This window comes from Lepidochelys kempii, chromosome 2, assembly GCF_965140285.1.
Source record: "Lepidochelys kempii isolate rLepKem1 chromosome 2, rLepKem1.hap1, whole genome shotgun sequence".
Classification (NCBI taxonomy): Eukaryota; Metazoa; Chordata; order Testudines; family Cheloniidae; genus Lepidochelys; species Lepidochelys kempii.
The window spans coordinates 247,425,200-247,444,483 of NC_136381.1; the positions used below are offsets into that span (position 1 = coordinate 247,425,200).

At 42.8% G+C, this 19,284-nt stretch overlaps 1 protein-coding gene across 1 annotated transcript in view; it reads left to right on the forward strand.

Moving 5' to 3' along the window:
- The window catches only part of ADARB2 (adenosine deaminase RNA specific B2 (inactive)), a 432,280-nt gene that overhangs the window by 276,956 nt on the left and 136,040 nt on the right, over positions 1 to 19,284 (forward strand). Inside the window, exons 2-3 of the mRNA XM_073334472.2 lie at positions 4,520 to 4,606; positions 13,220 to 14,127. Of these exons, the coding sequence (XP_073190573.1) occupies positions 4,520 to 4,606; positions 13,220 to 14,127 (995 nt within the window). The remainder of the gene's footprint in view (positions 1 to 4,519; positions 4,607 to 13,219; positions 14,128 to 19,284) is intronic.

Genomic DNA, 19,284 nt, shown 5'->3' on the forward strand with positions numbered 1-19,284 from the left:
TGCATTTCCCCTCTCACCCATTGTCTCTCTTGTCTATTTCCATTGTAAACGCTTTTGGTTAGGGACTGTATCTTACTGTGTCTGTCCTGTCCCTATCACAATGGGATCCTGATTTCATTTCTGGGGTTGCCCCTGTTTGACCAGAGTAGCCAGACAAAGTTTGGGGCCGTAGAGATGTTCCATTTGGAAGTAAAAATTGATGGAGTCTAATAATTTCTTTGATGGAACCTTGTTTATTTATAAGGCATGTGCAGAGTCCTGCTTTTTCAAATGCAGGAGGAACCAAGAACAAAAGATTAAAGCTCCAAGCCTCTTTAGCCAACAGACCCACAAGTTCTCTCCCTAGCTTTCCCAAGGTCACATAGGATATGTCTACATGGTTATTTATCCTTAAAGTTATGTTAATTGAAGGGTGAGGTCACACCTATCAATCTCAATAAGGTTTTGACTCAACCCATAAGAAGGTTTCACTCAACTCATGACAAGGGTCTTCTAGGCCTTATTCTAATGCAAGTAAATAAAGCTTATTTACAGAAAAACTTAAAGTAAAATAGTAGCTCAAATTTTGTGCTTGCAGATCTTGAGTCTCCCTTTGAAAGGACGTGTAAAAGCAGAAGAAAGTGGGAAAAGATAGGATGCTTTAATGGTATTTCTCTGGGGAGCCACGATACTTTTTCAGATCCAGCAGCCTCCTTTATTCTTATTCATGAGATTTCTTCAAACTGCCAGAGATAAGACTAATTGTGATGGACATTAAAATATATGAGGACTTAAAAGTGTGAATGCCCAATTCCCCTAATCTTGTTAGAAACAGTAAACAAGAATAATACTGAATGTTGCCATTGACGATAAACCTAAATTAGTGTTACATGGCACATATATGGTAATAGACAATAACTTACGAGAGATGGAAGTGCATGATCATACCTTTAGATATATCTCCAAACAGATTATTTCCCTGTAAGCACCTCAATTTAATTATTCTGCCATCCGTCTTCTCCTCCTCCACAGACCGAGTAATTTGTCTGCATTAGGTGCACATAGCAACCCTTCTCTTCTTACATCTTTCATTCAAGAAACCTCCCCTTCTGCTTTTTCAGACACATAGTAAATCTTCCATTCCTCAGCCAATGGGTTTAAATCCTACATTCTAATCTTTATCATCTTTATTGATTGAGCCATATTCTTGTGTAAATTGGGGCCAAGTTGTATCTGTGATATAATTAATCCTTCCATTCTGATCTGCAGTTCTAAGATTGGTGGCATTGTCACAAACCACTGCAGTAAGTCTCTGTTCTCTGCCATGCAAAAGTGAAGAAATAAGGAAGATCTTTGGGGAAAAAATATTAGAAACCCGAGATGGCTAAGGGGTCCATTAAAATAAAATGTGAAATTTCAAGTCATATTACAAATCAGGCCCATCAGCCAAACAAATGCTTGGGCAAAAGAGGCGTCACAGAACGCTGTCTCATGTAATAATAATGCATTAGAAAACTATACTTAACCCTTATATAAATGCAATGAATTAATTAGTCAGTGCAATTGGATGGGGCCTAGGAAAGTGGGGTCCTGCTCTGTGACTGGAGCCCCTAAGTGCTATTGCAACACAAATAATAATGAAGTAGAGATTCAAAGTTACAGGCTAAAGGGGCTGCAGCTTCAGGAATGCAGCATCACAGAAAGATAGCATTCTAGAATAGACATGGGGCATATAATTTGGCATGATGTCATCAGAAAGTATAAAAACTAGAATCTTCAGCATCACTGTCACATGCCCTTACTACCTGAGCTAAAGGAATAACTCCATTAGCTGTGAGTAAGAAGCAGCCTTTATTCTCAGTGGGGGCACTTTCATTTAGTGTATGCCATCCTTTCTATTAGGCAAGCTGGTTCTGAATGTCTGAGGTCCACCAGAATTAAGTCCCAGCAGGGATGCATTTTATAATGAACCATATCTTCATATATACAGCACCACACTCATTGCTGGAGATCAAATCAGAGAATTCAGCACAAATGGGCTTTGGATCAGCTGTAGAAAGCACAAACGATTACCTCTTGAGCTAAACAAGTTACTCACTTGATTTAGGTGTGAATGTCAGCAGGTTTTAGCTTCACCAGGGCCAGGCACCAGAAAGAGGGACATGATCACACACAGTAAGCAAGTGTGTTACATAAGCATCACATTTCTCCCTGATATCACAAAGCAGAGTAACACCTCAGCACACATTATTTCATTTGGGAAAGTTTCTTGGCTAAAGCATGTGAACTTTACTCTCTCACTTCATCACATCACTGCAATCCCTTAATAAAATTACAATTCAAGCTGGATGTTTCACGATAAATTATAAATTAACATAGGCTAAAAGGTTCATGGACTAAAAATTCTTATGTGGAGATACCATTTAGTGCACTTACGCAAGAAAGAACACTCATCTTGTACTTGTAGCTGAGTTGAGTTGTGCTGCTACCAAGCTTTGCTGGTTACAAATGTCTATATGCAGTTTATTTTGGAGTCTGATCACACCTTTTAATATGAGACAAAACTGTTTGCAAACCCAGGCAAAACAAGGCTGACAAGCCAACAGATATACTATTGAAACAGAACGAGTTTAAACAGACTTCTATGTCAGAATACATTGTGGAATGGTAGCTAAACAAGGAATCATATCTAAAATTATTAGCCATATGTTTCAAGGAAAGTTGTACTAAGAAAAATAAAAGTTTAGGAAATGTTTCCTCCCAAAAGAGAAGTTCACATTCAAAATTATTTTCCAGGCCTAATTAGACGAAGTTATTCATTATTCAGTTTTTGGTGAATTTCAGAATAATATGGTACAAGATATAAGTAAAACAGCCCAATATGGTGTATAGCAGCATTGATTATAATACTGTAGATGCTTCCATGAATAATGAGCTTTGATACATGTTTGACTAAATAGCATACACATCTGCAATGTAATCAGGTTTAATGTGTCTCTATTAGTAAAAGTTCTTTCCCAATATACAGATATAGAGAGAGATTCTCAGCATAGCAATGCTGTTTTTATTGAAAGTGCCTGGTAGTCATAGTTTTAAGATGGAATTTGATACATTTATGAATGGGATTATATGACGAGGTTGCCAGCGATAGTAATCAGTATAAATGAGACTATGGGGTTTAGCAGGATTCAGACAAGGACTGGATGTTTGTTTGGATAATAAGAACATCCAGAATCACAACAGGAAGGATTAAAAAAATAAAAAAACATGATTTGGGGAAGAAATATAAAACCCCCATGCATTGAGGCATGAGTCAATCTCTCAGTAAGAAAATTTCCCTGTAGGTCGGTCATTCGATAACTTCCTTTAGCAGGCTCTTGAAACCTACCTCGTCTGAAGCAGCTGCTATTAGCCAGGGTCAGAAATGGGAAACTAGACTAGATGAACTAATGGTCTGATCCAATTATGGCAATTCCTATAATCCTATTCCTGCAATTGACTCCCATTAACTGTTTTGTTTTCTCCAGGGAGCAATAATAGCAGCCCTCCGTCCCAACTACCAATCTCCTTTAATCAGCATAGAATGGTGAAAGTCACAATGAAAAGTGTTTCACGATACTCTCTAGCAGCATTATATCTACACATGAGGCAAGCGCTACCTCAGCAAATCCTGTCTGGAGAGTTACATTGCTGACAAATTTGAATAAAGATCCTATTACAAGTAGAACCTCAATCAAATACTCCCAGAGGAAGAGCAAACTCACTGACTCTGCTCACAAAACAACACTGACTTTACTGAGCTTCTGAGGATAGGACAAGAAGCAATGAGTTTAAACTGCAGCAAGGGTGGTTTAGGTTGGACATTAGGAAAAACTTTCTAACTGTAAGGGTGGTTAAGCACTGGAATAAATCTCCTAAGGAAGTTGTGGAATCTCCACCATTGGAGATTTTTAAGAGCAGGTTAAACAAACACCTGTCAGGGATGATCTATAGCAGTGGTTCTCAAAGCCGGTCTGCTGCTTGTTCAGGGAAAGCCCCTGGCATGCCAGACCAGTTTCTTTACCTGCCACGTCTGCAGGTTTGGCAGATCGCGGCTCCCACTGGCCACGGTTTGCTGCTCCAGGCCAATGGGGGCTGCGGGAAGGACGGCCAGCACATCCCTTGGCCCGCGCCGCTTCCCGCAGCCCCATTGGCCTGGAGCAGTGAACCGTGGCCAGTGGGAGCTGCGATCGGCAGAACCTGTGGACGCGGCAGGTAAACAAACCAGTCCGGTGCGCCAGGGGCTTTCCCTGAACAAGCAGCGGACTTGCTTTGAGAACCACTGATCTAGATAATACGTAGTCCTGCCTTGAGTGCAGGGGACTGGACTAGAAAATCTCTCAAGGTCCCTTCCAGTCCTACAGCTCTATAATTCTATGAAAATAGACTTGCCAACATTCCTAATGGGCGGAAAAGAGTACGGTAAAAATCTGAATGTTTTGGGCTTTGGTGAAACCCCGATTTTATAAGTATACATACTTTTTTTTCCCTTTTGTTCCAGAAAAAGTAAGCATATTGTCAACCTTCATCGCGCCCTTCAAGTATTTAAGTCCTGGTGCGGCCAATATGGAAGATGAAGACAATTTAAGTAAGCAGCCTCTCTTCTTCATATAGAGATGAATGATAAAGTGAATTGAAAGAACTGTAGAGTGTGGGTAATTCTGGGAGCCAGGTGATTTAGCAAATATGCAACCACTGAGACCAATCCTCAGTTCAATGCAAACTTCCCTGGGGCATGACCTGGGGCATGACCTGGTCCCCAATGAAGATGGGGTTAACCTCAGCTCAGCTTCCCACCTCTTGCACAGATGCTAAGGGAAGGGCTATATATTGGGTGTGTAGAGATGGGAGAAAATTCTTATGAGAAGGCAGTGCTAGGGTCATAGGACTGGGGAGTTTCTTTGCTTTTTCTGTTTATATTAATTTATTTTGCTTTATTCTTATATGCATTATCCCTAAAGGAAAAAACTTCCTTGACTGACTCTGTTTCCCCTCACTGTCTTGCATTCTCAGGGATTTCAATGGGAGTTGTGCCTGAGTAAGGTCTTCAGGATCAGGGCCTTTGTTTGAAACATTGCCCTCTCCTTTTCTCTTTGTTAATATTACCTGAAAAAGAAAACAATCCAAGCCTAATGGAATGGGGATCATTCACTAGATTTGGGTTAACTAGATTCAGCTGAAGGGCTGGTTACATGGTTCTCCAACAGCTACTCTTGCTCCTGAGTGGTGGTGCTGAAATATGCTGTACCAATGACTGTTTAGATATAAGCATGTCAGCAGCCACTATGTACTAAAGGAGAAGTGAAGTAATTAAAATGTGAATGAGGCTGGGGGGAATGTCTGTGGTTAGAACTGAATAACCTTAACCCGCTCTTTGTGTTTAACACCTCGCAGGGATTACTGCACATCCTCCAGCCTTCTCGTTGTAACATATTTCAAGGCACATAAAACAGAGAGGGAAGCTTTTCAAACCAAATGAACACCTCTTTGCCTTTTAGAATCCCCTACCAGATGGGTACCTCTTCCAGCCAGAAACAATGAAGAGTTGCCCTATTATAACCAGTGGGTGGAGAAAATGGATGATTCTCCATATTGTAGCTAATCTGCCTTGCTTTGGACACCAGGCGGCATGAACTGGAATATTTACTGAAGGAATATGACCCTTTATTGCACACTGCTGAGTAACACGTGTACATCGTATTGTGCTTTCTGACTGTTGTTAGCACCTTGACTGGCACGTAGAACATAAACTAGCAAAGGCCAAAAAGTCTAGAAAAGCCTTTAAATCCTGGTCCTAAGGAGCCTATGTTTCTGCAATGCTGTATGAGAAGTGCACACAGAAAACATATTATGCACACGATGAGCTGCTGCAGGAATCTCCTGTAGAACGTTTCCTAAATGTGCTACTCAGTTATTTTTAATAACATAATAAATTTGTACAAGCCAAACACTGAAAACCCCATTTTCTTATTCCTGCAGCAGTATCCAGGCCTGCTTGCAGTTGCATTGGCTTTAAAGCTGATATTATGGACAACATAAGCTTTGCTTCCTCTCAGAGAAATAGCAAATTTCATCTTGTTAGTGAGCATCACACACTAGTCCTCTCCTGGTTCCAATATCCTATAATGAAATTGGCAATGACAACAATTTTGTGTATTCGTATGAATTACACACCATTTACTGCTAGGAAAGAAAAGGTAACCTACCCCAATCAAAGAGCTACCAAATGAACTTAGTGACTTGTTCTGAATAGGAGGTTTTATATTATGCCAGTACTTTCACTAAATGGCTGGAGGGGGAGATGCTTTAAGAAGAAATAAATCTATCTTGCAATGATGTTCGGTGGTGGTCTGGCTTGTCTATTATGGCTCTTTCAACCCTAATATCCATGGGCTGTATCAAACTGCTCAATCCAATCCAGCTACTGTTGCAGTCAGTGGAAAGATTCCCATTGGCTTCAATAGGAATTGCATCAGAGCCAAAAAGAATATTCCACATCCATTTGGGCCTTGTTTACACACAAACTTGCACCAGTTTAACTAAAGATGTCTTTACTAAAGGTTCAAGTCTTAACTGCAAGTCTGTGTATAGATACTCATATTTTGGTTCAAGGGGTGAAATAACCTGATAGACAGAAAAACATATTCAGGCCACTTGGCTCCTTTAAAATGCCATCTCTGCTGGACTCAACATCAGTCACCAAGGAAGAATTCATCTGAAACCTTATGGCAAAACTCTATCCTGCAACATCATTCCCATAAGCCAGATGCCAATGTCATCTATGGTAGCCAGGCTCCACACAGTGTGATCCTGCCTCTGGGAAAGGGGAAGTCTTCAATGGCTGTACCAACATAATGCCATTACCCTGGATCAAGGAGCTAGCTTTTTGGTTTTAGTCATAGAGATGCACAGACCTTCTCTGTGCAAGCAGCAATGGATACGTTTCCTGTTGGATCAGGCCCTATAAGACCATGATACACATATATTTTTGGTGACTGTGCAGACACTAGAGTCCTGAAAGACACTGAAGTACATATTTAACTATGAGCATATTGGCCAAGATTCTCAAAAGTGTCTAGTGATTTGGGGTCTCTCCATTTTTTGGATGCCCAATTTGAGACACCTTAAGGGAATCTGATCTCCAGAAAATGCTGAGCACCACCCTTTGGAAATCAGGCACCTTTAAAGCATCTCAAGCAGCCCAACATGGAGGAACCGAAATCACTCGTCACTTTTGAAAATTTTAGCCATTGACTTCAGTAGCCTTTCTCATGAGCTTAAAGCTGAGTATGTATTTAGGCCCTGATTCATGAAAGCACTTAAGCAGGGACCTATGCCAAGCTCTATTCAGAACAGCGCTTAAGTACACATTTAACTTTATGCATGTGCTTAAGTGCTATTCTGAACAGGGATGCTTTCCTGAGTCAGAGCCTAAATGCTGCACTGGATCAGGGCCAAAAGTTATGTAAATAAATTCCCTAATTGGTAAGAACTGTAGAATCATAGAATCATAGAATATCAGGGTTGGAAGGGACCCTAGAAGGTCATCTAGTCCAACCCCCTGCTCGAAGCAGGACCAATTCCCAGTTAAATCATCCCAGCCAGGGCTTTGTCAAGCCTGACCTTAAAAACCTCTAAGGAAGGAGATTCTACCACCTCCCTAGGTAACGCATTCCAGTGTTTCACCACCCTCTTAGTGAAAAAGTTTTAGTGAAAAAGATGTACTAGTGCTTAGGCATGTTGTAGTTATTACAGACAATAGATGACTCAGTGGTCGGAAAATTTTCAGTATGGAGGTGCTAAAGGAAACAACATTCACCTTTCACAAGGTCCTCCATAAATTCTCAGCTTTAATTTTAAGCAAAAAACTGGCACAGTTGTCGGGGAAACAATAGGAGACCTTTTAAAAGGATTTTTTTAAACTGTAAATGCAGCCATTCTACAGCGTATTGTTATAATATTCTTTGGGGTGAATTATAATATGGTTTTAAACCACCTACACCTTGCAAGTTAGGAAGGATTGGATCATCAATAAAGACAATATGAAATGTTTTTTTCCTCTTAAGCATAATTTATATATATACCTCTAACTGGTAGTTAAAAGTGTGTGTAGTTTTGATTTCTACTGTTAGCTACAAGTTTATTACACCAACTTCAAGAATATGGATCTGAATATAATTGATTTCAGCAAATCTCCAGCAAAAGAATTTTTGTTTCTTTTTTTGAGATTTGGTAGTTTATGAAAAGGTTGTTTGGTTGGCTGGGGAGATTGCCCTACAGTGCTGTTGATATACTAGTTGACTGGAACACAGGTCTCCTGAGTTTGACCTCCAGATCGTACCTATAGTTTTTGCTGTGAAATGCCTCATTTTCAAGTATGTCAGAAATGATGGAGGTGAATCCCTTTAACCTCCGTGGTCAATACAATGGAGATGGACAGCAAATAACATGCTCTGTGTGAGGAGGTCAAATGGGGGCCAGATATTAAAATGCAGACCTCAAAAAATTAAAAATAAACCTAACCTTCACTGTTCAAAATGCAACAGTAGCAATCTTGGGATTCCTAAACATTTCTAAAGATAATATTGCCTTGTGACTCTCTTGTATCTAGGCAATCATTCCTTATTCCTTAGATCTTCATATAATAGATACCTTGCAATTATCTCAGATGTTTATTTGTTGTGATTTGTTTTTAAAAGATGTTTGCCATAGTGAAGCTGCCACATTTCCCCCCCCCCACCCCTCAAAAAAAAATTTTTGGCAGCAGAATAACCTTCAACAGGAACAATATTATCTCTTCAAATGTAGCGTGGAGTATCGGATGGCTAGTTCTTCAGAGCCCTTATGACCCAGAGACATAGGCAGTGTCATTATTAGTGATGCATTATAGGTCTGAAAAGCTCTTGATGATGCAGACTCTCCAGGTTAACTCTACTGTGCATAATGACCAGAAAGGAGAGAGAAATTAAACGAGATACAGAAGAGTGAGGGGGAAAATGCACAAATAAATACATTTGATAAGTGTTCTCTTTTCTCCCATTCAATTGTTGTAGCAAAAATAAGATTGCAATATAAAGGATAAAGGCCTTCACTTGCTTGTTCAGTCTGAAAAAGAATGACAAGTAAAGTTATCTGAGGGGATCTTACAAGGCAAAATCAGATTTTTTTTTTAATCTTTCAGAATAAAATTAAAATTCTTACTATAAATCTGTATTTTTTTGTTTCTTCTTTTCCAAAAACATATAATTTCATTACGCTGCAAACCTTTCAACTTAGGAGCACTACATTTGATTATAATTTTTTAATCAAATACAGATAACGTATTTTGGAGACTCAAGAGCCAAGTCATTCTGAGAGATAACAAGGATGAAAATGATCCACCGTTTTGCATTTTTCCCCATGTGCAACCTCTGACTTGCCCCTTTCCTTTTAGTGTTTTTCATTTCTAAAATTGCTTGTGATTCTTCTATTATGGCTGCTTACAGTATTTATCTAATGTAATTTGGTGTCATTTGCCTGCTTTGTCTGATTTTCATGAGAGAAGTACATGTGCCACCATTAGAGATGTAATCTTGTGTCTGCTGCACAGAGGTCTCATGAAAGCCACATTTCAAAGATCTCCTATTTCAAAGGTACCTGAAAGTATAAAGTAATTTAGCTTTATAAAACTATTGTTGGATGTCATGCAAGTCCATCAGACATATGGTCTTTCTTAGAAGCTTCACTCCTTTGTGAGAAATAAAGGAACTTTCTGATTGAATTTAGGTGGCCACTAATTTATATGACATGATGAATGACAACTGGCCTGATTCTGCTCTCTTTGAAAGTAATGGGGAATTTAGCTATTAACTGGAATTTCAGGATCAGGCCCTATGTATGATTTAAGGTTTGTCTGGCCTAAGGTAATTTGCATCACCATCTACCTCAGTGTTAGCCCATAAGGTAGACATACTGCACCAGTGCTAAACAAGGTCTGTGGACGGTGCTAATATAAATCACTCCAATAATTTTTGGTCCCAGCACCATCTCACACTGCTGTCGCACAACTACACTGAGGGTTTGCACTGGCATCACTGTATTTGTCTAGTTGCATTGGTGAAAAACAAATCATAGCCCACTACTCCACAACCAACCCACAACCCAGGATAGATAGTGCCAGAGACAAAACTTTTAGGGCAAGCAGGGAATGTTTATTTTTGGTTCATTGTGTTTGTGAAGGTGAAGGACAAACTGTCTCCGTTCACAAACCCATGGAGCAAGGATTATAAAATAAAATAAAAAAACAGATGGAAAAAGACAATATGAATTATAAATACAAATAACCCTCTGAGTTTTCCTATTCAGTGGTGCATAATCAATACAAATTCTTTTCAAATCTGTATATAGTGTGAAACAAAAGCTATCTTTCTTTTCATGCCTCCTGGCTTCAATATTATTAAGTACAATAATTGGGTCCGTAAAAACCCTATTAGGAAAAGAGAGAGAAGAGGTGTTAAATACAGAACCAACCCTACTTCCCTTAGAAAAGCGTATCTGAGGCAAAATGTTTCACAGCTTTTAAACAAGAAGGGATCTTCAAAGAAGGATAGTTCAGCCTTAGGAAGGTGGTGCTATCTATGGAAAACCAGCCATGGTGGAAAATGTTTAGCTATTTCAATGGCTCAGGAAAATAAGACACAGTTTAGGCTGACTTGTTCCCCCTCCTCAATTCAGAGCTTCCATAAATGGGTTTGAACCCTAGGAGAAGAGACCGAGTTATCTCTGATCATGTCTTATGAACATGACCTTTTCAGTGGCTCATTTCCAGTGAGGCTGTTTTTATAGCTATCATATTTTATATGGCTGAACTTTATATGGCAAGATTTTTCTTTTTCTAATTTGACTTTTTTTTTTCACTTTAGAATGTAAAAAATGAGCTAATCACTAAGGCCGTGATTTAGCAGCCCATGCCCATCCCTACCAAGCAATGCACTTAAGCACCCTGTGACTTTAATGAAACGCAAACATAGGCTTGAAGTTTAGCATGTGCTGAAGTGGTTTGCTGAGTTGCAGTCTCGGTGTTGCAAGATGTTGTGCACATAGGGACCCCTGCACGCACAGTAAGTCCCATTGGCCTCAGTGGGTATGTCTATACTGCACTTAAAAACCCACGGCTGGCCCATGTCAGCTGACTCAGGCTTGCAGGACTTGGCCTAAGGAGCTGTTTAACTGTGGTGTAGACATATGGGCTCAGGGGCCCCACAAGGGGGAAGGGTCCCAGAGCCCAGGCTCCTGTCTGAGCCCAAATGCCTATAATGCAAATAAACAGCCCGATGAGCCCAAGCCCCACAAGCTTAAGTCAGCTGAAACAGGACTGTCGTGGGTGTGTAACTGCGTTGTAGGCCTACCCGGTGGGGCTCCACACAGGCATCCACCCTCACAGAACAACCTGCAGGATTGGGACCTTATTGTATTGATGGAAGAAGTTGTTCAGAGTTTAATCAAATACCAGGATTTGACCCATTGCTGTTTGGAATACGAAGCAGACACTTCATACACCCTTGGGGAATTTGCAGGTGTTAAATAACTGCAGTCAGGTTCCCCTATAATTCTCTGAGGACTCATATGTGTCCGTAAGGCACAGCTGGAGCTAGGAGCGGTGCAAAGTTGCAATGCTTCAGCAGAAGCTCCTCCTGCCGTTAGCAAACAGCTAGCTTCCCACGCCCCTGCACAGCCTCACAGCTTTGTCATCCAGAGGTTAGGAGAGGCAGCATCATGGCCACACTCCTTTGGGGTTGTCGTGCACCTAGGGGAATCAGGAGGGAGTGGTCTCTGCACTCCCCTGAACACAGGGACTGTAACTTAGCCTGGTCCTTATGCAGATTTCCCATGAGTCACAGCTGATGAAATATAGGCAGCCAGGCATAGAGATGCTCTGCTTTGTGTCAGGGATCAGACTGGCAACTGGTCAGCCCCTTGATCTGGTCCAGCACCAAGCAAACTTCGATTGGACCAGAGAATATGGCCCACTACATTTTGACTTCTAGAGGAATAAGAAGGGGATACATTTAAATGTACTAGTCAGAGATGGCAGCAGTACAGTGAATCACTTCGTGACCGAGCAATATGGTTTTCATTGTTGCTCGTTTTTTCAGTTTGCTACCAACCAAGCCCCAAGGATGCTTAAACTTGGTTGGCTCAGACTTGGTTCTCAGTTATACTGTGCTACTGCACTGAGGTCAGCGGCGATGCAGGAGCGTAGCTGAGAGCGGAATGTGGTTCATTAGCTCTGCGGTTAGAAAATGCTCCCTCTATCTTCCCCCTGCCCCACCACCAACAGTCCCTTGCTGTAGGTGCTCTTTCCTATTGCTTTTCTTTGACATAGCTCATCCTTTACATCAGTAATAACTGCCATCGTGCAGCTCTGGTTTCTCCAAGCCTGATTTGCACTGATCTAATATTTTTGCATTATTAGTTATTGCTGTTGCAGTCGCAAAGAGCACCTGCAATTGAACTTGACAGGAAAAATCTTACTTATTAAAACAAGGATCTTAGCCCCGGAGAATAGACTAGAACAAATTAGAGCCTCAAATACTGGAAAAGGATGTTTGATCATCTCTTCAGCTGGGTTTGTGATGTAAGTAATACAAAGGTCTGTGTTGTGGCTACAGCTGGTCAATTTACTCACTGAAAATAAATTATTCAGTGAATTTGCCCATTTTTCTGTTTGTGAATCATTTGTGAATCAATTCTGATTTGTAGCAACATTTGCTGTTTGTAAGCATTGGCCTAAGTGGCTAATGTGAACAGATTTCAGCACAGGGGCACTTTAGAAACTATTCACTTTTACTATTAATTATCCATTTTGAGTGTTCATTTAGGTAACATGGCAGCATTTGTGCTCCCTCATCGGATAACAGAAACTCTTTAAAAAGTGGCTATGACTAATACACATCAGGAAGGAGTTCCTGGACCAATAATCATTCATGACATTCTAGGAAGTCATCAATATTGTAATAGATAAACCAGTCACCATCCAAATACTCATGAAGAACTATTAATATGACCCTACAAATATCAGCCCAGTGAACCCAGTGAACGGACCAGGCTTATTCATGAAAATATCTGTGAATCTCTTTTCATGCGATTCTCCAGCTCTAGCTTGACGTTAGATTTCTTGATGGCAAGAGTAATGTGGAGTTTTCTGTTTGTTTACTGACAGGTACCAGCAGTGCAGAAGTAAAGGAAAACCGAAATGTTGGCAACCTGGAGGATCATCCGATATCCTCTAGTGACAGGTCAAAAGTGGGCACACCTAGCATTAAAAGGAAAAGACCTTTAGAGGAAGGCAACAGTGGCCATTTCTGCAAACTCCAACTCATCTGGAAGAAAGTCTCGTGGTCAGTGACACCAAAGAATGCCCTGGTCCAGCTACATGAACTTAAACCAGGTTTACAATACAAAATGGTTTCCCAGACAGGCCCAGTGCATGCTCCAGTCTTTGCTGTTGCCGTAGAAGTAAATGGGCTTACATTTGAAGGTACAGGACCCACGAAAAAGAAGGCCAAAATGCGAGCCGCAGAACTAGCACTGAAGTCTTTTGTTCAGTTCCCAAATGCATGTCAAGCTCACTTTGCCATGGGGAACTGTTTTAACCCATCCACTGACTTTACATCTGACCAGGCAGACTTTCCAGACACTCTGTTCAAGGAGTTTGAACCATCTGCACACAGCGAGGACTTTTCGGTCTATAACCCAGTTAATAATGAATTGCTTTCTACTGCTTATCGGCATGGCAGGTTACTCTGCCACACATTGGATTTAATGGGCCACGCCAAGCAAAACAAGCACAAGATGGCATCCACAGCTGAGAGCGAAAAAAACCCAGTGGTGTTGCTAAATGAGCTGCGATCGGGACTGAGGTACGTCTGCCTTTCGGAGACTGTGGAGAAGCAGCATATCAAGAGTTTTGTGATGGCAGTGAGAGTGGATGGGAGAACATTTGAAGGCTCAGGACGTAGCAAGAAGCTGGCAAAAGGCCAAGCAGCACAAGCTGCGCTGCAGGCCCTCTTTAATATTCGGCTGCCCAGTCACATTCCCAGCAGGAGTAAATGTAACCATTTGCCACAGGTGAGAGTTCTCAGGTAGCTGCTACCAAAGGGGAGGAATTCTTAAGATTAATGTGATTGTTAATATTCTTGCTGTGGTTCATGAATGATCGTACGTACCATTCTTCCCACTTATAGAAAGTACCATATTACAGCAAACCCCTTTCTTCACAGAAACAGCCTTAGGCCACACACAAAGGCCTGTATATGTGCTTACCTGAAAATCATTAGGAGCAATTTACAGGCTTTTCCATAAGATGAACATGGGAATGTCAACATTTCAACTTACCAGAAATAATTATTGTATTGACACACGTAATGAAGGTACTTTTTGTAATGATACAACATTCTTGTAAGGAAGGAAACCGTAAGTCAAAGCTAATGGGATATCTTGTTTCTTTTCTGTAAAGTTACACTTTCCCGAGGGGAATACCATTCTGCAGAGTTGCTAGTGACAAGGAATGTGCCTTTTCTCAAGCCTGATCTTTAGACAATTCTGCCACTAGCAAAACTGATAGATAGATATGTGTATATACCTATAATAGATATACATATGTAGTGTGACAAAGCTCCTCCTCTATGTAGGTGGGTCTTGCGCTTATTAGCGGATTTGCTCACCTTGGAGCTTCACGGCAGCCCTCAGTTTGGCCGTTTTCGTGAACCCACAGTCCAGGTCAACGCCTCCTGTGTCTGATCAGGAGTTGGGAGGTTTGGGGGGAACCCGGGCCCGCCCTCTACTCCGGGTTCCAGCCCAGGGCCCTGTGGAATGCAGCTGTCTAGAGTGCCTCCTGGAACAGCTGTATGACAGCTATAACTCCCTGGGCTACTTCCCCATGGCCTCCTCCCAACACCTTCTTTATCCTCACCATAGGACCTTCCTCCTAGTGTCTGATAATGCTTGTACTCCTCAGTCCTCCAACAGTCCGCATTCTCACTCTCAGCTCCTAGTGTCTCTTGCTCCCAGCTCCTCAGACGTGCACCACAAACTGAAGTGAGCTCCTTTTTAAACCCAGGTGCCCTGATTAACCTGCCTTAATTTATTCTAGCAGCTTCTTGATTGGCTGCAGGTGTTCTAATCAGCCTATCTGTCTTAATTGTCTCCAGAAGGTTTCTGATTGTTCTGGAACCTTCCCTGTTACCTTACCCAGGGAAAAGGGACCTACTTAACCTGGGGCTAATATATCTGCCTTCTATCACTCTCCTGTAGCCATCTGGCCTGACCCTGTCACGGTAGATAGATACATATAGATATGTGTGTGTATATATATAGATATATATCTATATAAATAGCAGCTGTGTTTGTCAAGCTTCTAACAGAGAGAGGATTGCAAAGATTCATACATTTCTTGGAGGTAGTGGTGATATAGAGATAGATGATGAATATATAGATCAGAGGCCTATGTCTTGTGAATCAAACTGTGATGGGTTGTCACGTGCCAAAGACCATCATGGTGCTATATTCTCACACTTGTATGATTTTGCTGGGTTCAAAGAAACTGATGTTTTCTGGATGTGGAGGAGTCCTACAGAGGTCCGAGTGATTGCACAGAATTGTACCAGTAGCTTTACTGTACTAGTGCTGGATTCCGCTGCCTGCATTCACTAATGCTATGGAGCATGCTATGCTGTGCTACATGAAACTGTCTGCATTACAAAGGGAAACCAGGGGCGCCACTTGTTCAGGGAAAGCCCCTGGTGGGCCAGGCCGGTTTGTTTACCTGGTGTGTCCGCAGGTTTGGTCGATCGCAGCTCCCACTGGCTGCAGTTCGCTGTTCCAGGCCAATGGGGGCTGCGGGAAGCAGCGCGGGCCAAGGGACGTGCTGGCTGCCCTTCCCGCAGCCCCCATTGGCCTGGAGCGGTGAACCACGGCCAGTGGGAGACATGATCGGCCAAACCTGCGCATGCAGCAGGTAGACAAACTGGCCCAGCCCGCCAGGGGCTTTCCCAGAACAAGTGGCACCCCTAATTTGAGAACCACTGACGTAGCGGTTAAAACAGAAGCTTGGGAATCAGGAGACCTGAGTTTCATTCCCTAATCTGCTGCTGGTTTACTACTTAACGCCAATTCCCCCTCTATCCAATGGGGATGTTACTTTGCAAATTTCTTTAAGAATCTCAAGAGCTACGTAAATGAAAATTAGTAGTAGTTGTTATCATTAGCATTGGTAAATGAGACAGGCTTTCCAAAATAGACCCTGATTTCCATGCCAGTATCCCTTCTAATTTATACCAGCACACTGCATTCCTTGTGAAAGAATCACTTTATTTCAGCAATACAAATATAGAAGAAAACACCACCACCACAAGCATCATAAATAATAGGGCTTACACAGTGCTTCATGTCCTTTTCAAAATGCTTGGCAAACATTTGCTATTGGATCTTCCTCACAGCACTCTTCTTAATAGGAAGAGTCTATACTTTGGTGCTGCTCAGATTCCAGTGCTCAGGCTAGTGGCATGGGGCTCTTTTGCATTCAGTTGCAGCCAGTGATAAGACTAGCATCAGCATGGACTCCTAGGGTATGTTTTGCAGAATCACTCAGTGTTGGTCTAACTCTGCGTCCATTTGAAGTCACTAGGAAGGTTACCATTCTTCACATGCATAGCAAATCTCCCCTACACAGTTTCCTACACTAACCACCTTTGATCATGTGTATAGTAATGTTTACTTTTCTGAGGCATCAATCCAGGGCCCATCCATACTTTTTCAAGGATGTTTCCTTCTTGTCAATAGAATGTGCAGAATAATCCCGGATCCCTTTGTGCTTATGGTTATAGATTACTTTGCTACCCACAGAGAATATTGCTGGAGTATCAGCAGATGTCTGCTGTGTATTAACAACTCCATTGGAGGTAGAAGCTGATTTGTCATATTCTGAAATGACACCAGCCTGCATCATTACCTGTCTATACGACAGGGTGTACCATTACCTAAGTAGCTGGTCCCGTGATCATCTTCCAACCATGGGCGCCGGAATGGGTGTGGGCCAAGGGGCCAGGGCCCTCCCATTTTTGAAAGTGGACTTTTTGCCATGGGACTGACCCCCTGCCCCTCCTCTTTCCCCCAAGGCCCCACCCCCTGCCAAGGCCGGAAGCTGGAGCCTGGCACAGGTAGGAGCAGCCTGAGGAGCCCATGGCCTAGCTGCAGCTCTTTGGCCTCTGAGGCCCTACCCCCTGGCCAGGCCGGAAGTCAGAGCCAGGTCGCTGTAAGAGCCATGTGGGCAGCTATGCGGAGCCACGGACCCTGCACCTGCTCTGAGTGGAGAGTTTCGGGGGGCAGAGGGGGCAGGAACACTGGCCAGTAGCTGCTCTCTGGCCTTCCCCTCACCCCGGGTAGGTCGGGGGGCCTGGGATATCCAGCCCAGCTCCAACCTCTGGCTTGGCCGGGGGGTGGGACGTCGAGGGGAAGAGGAGGGGCAGGGTGGGACCACAAAGGGGGCAGGGTCTCATGCCCCACCCTTTTAGGACGAATACATCGCCCCTGTTTCCACCTGGATTGTACACCTTGCATGGCTCAGGAATTGTATATCTTCCTCTTGTGTCTTTTCTTCTTTCCTTAGACCCACTCCACCCCCCAGCTTAATCTTCCTATGCTTCTGGAAGTGAACATGGTAATGAAAAGATGTCGGTGAACTCTCTCTGTCAAACTTTCTTTTGGGTTGTTATATATTGTGCCACCAATAGACTAGTCAGGCACTTTTAATGCCAGCATTCAACATGTCAGCTCAAGGTACCATTAGTACATTGTGATTTTTTTTTTCTGACATCCCACTAATCATGTCTACCAGCAGTGACTCATACTGTTCACTAAGGGTCTGAACCAAATCGCACTGAAGTCAACAGGAATCTTTCCACTGATTTCACAGAGTTTTGGATCAAGCCCTAAATCCACTGGTACCTTCATCTGTCCAGGAGGATCATGTTAGCTCTTCCAGCACCCTTCTCTGTGTTCTTCCTTGCTGTGCACAACTGGCTATTGTGTTAACAGAAGTGGTGGCAACTGACAGTAAGAATGTACTCAGGAGCCGCTGTCCCATGAGCTGCTTAAAAAGGTACATTCTTTCTCTCCATCCTGTTCTATCTTGCCTATTGCTTAGCCATCTCTTCAAGCAGTTTGAACCCATTTCCCTTACTAAAGTAACATCTACACTTCGAGCGGTGCTCTGGTTGAGCTAGCACATTAAAAAGTGTAGCCACGGCAGCAGGAGCAGCAGGAGGGGCTAGTCGCCCTGAGTGCATACCTATCTAAAACGTCACTTATTCTGCATCCATGTCCGCTGAGGAGCAGGAGGGAATCCTGAAACCTCAATCGCTTTGAGACAATACCTGAATTTTCAGCTCCTTTTCTTTTCAGAAGAAGCACCAGCTATTCCCCTAACTCACCAATCATTCTTTTTCTGTGCTTTCTCTTTTTTTGTATGGAGATCAGAACACTGACTCATTGATCCTTGGGATGGGCAAACCAAATCAGATATAATCAGGATCAGCTACAGGAGTCACCAAAAAAATCATATATTTTGTGAAATTCAAATATAAATGCCCCCCCCCCCCTGCATTCCATTTTTGCATATCTTTGCACTACAAGCAAAATTCTGCCGTTGACTTCTCTGGGACCTTGATTTTTGAGCCATTCGTGTCTGCAGCCTGACTGGAAGCAGGAAGTGCCAGACGTCATGTGAGTCTCTACTTGTGCTATTTCTAGCCCAGTTCTACTGCCCCTAGTGCAGTGGTCCCCAAACTGTAGGGTGCACCCCCCCTAGAGGGATGCAGAGGAAGGTTTACGGGGGTGCACAGCAGGTTCTAGGCCAGCCCCCACTGGGGGTGGAGGGGTGCGCCGCTCGGCTCCACCCCCAGCCCAGCTCCGGCCCCAGCGGCAGCTCTGCCCTCATTCCCTCTCTGCGCCCAGGTCAGCTCTTCTCTAGCCCCAGCTCCTCCTCCATCCCCAGTTCTGCCCTCAGCTGTGCCTTCAGCCCAAGCTCCTCTGCTGAGCCAACTGTGCAGTAATTGAGGGGGAGCACGGACAGAATCCATTACTGGTAAGGGTGCGGTGGGGGGCGTGCAACAGGAAAAGTTTGGGCACCACTGCCCTAGTGGTTTGCAGTATTTTATCAGTGTTTGGAGACAAGCATCAGAGCTTTCCAGGCGCTTAGTTGAATGGAATCTCAGAATCTTTTGAAGT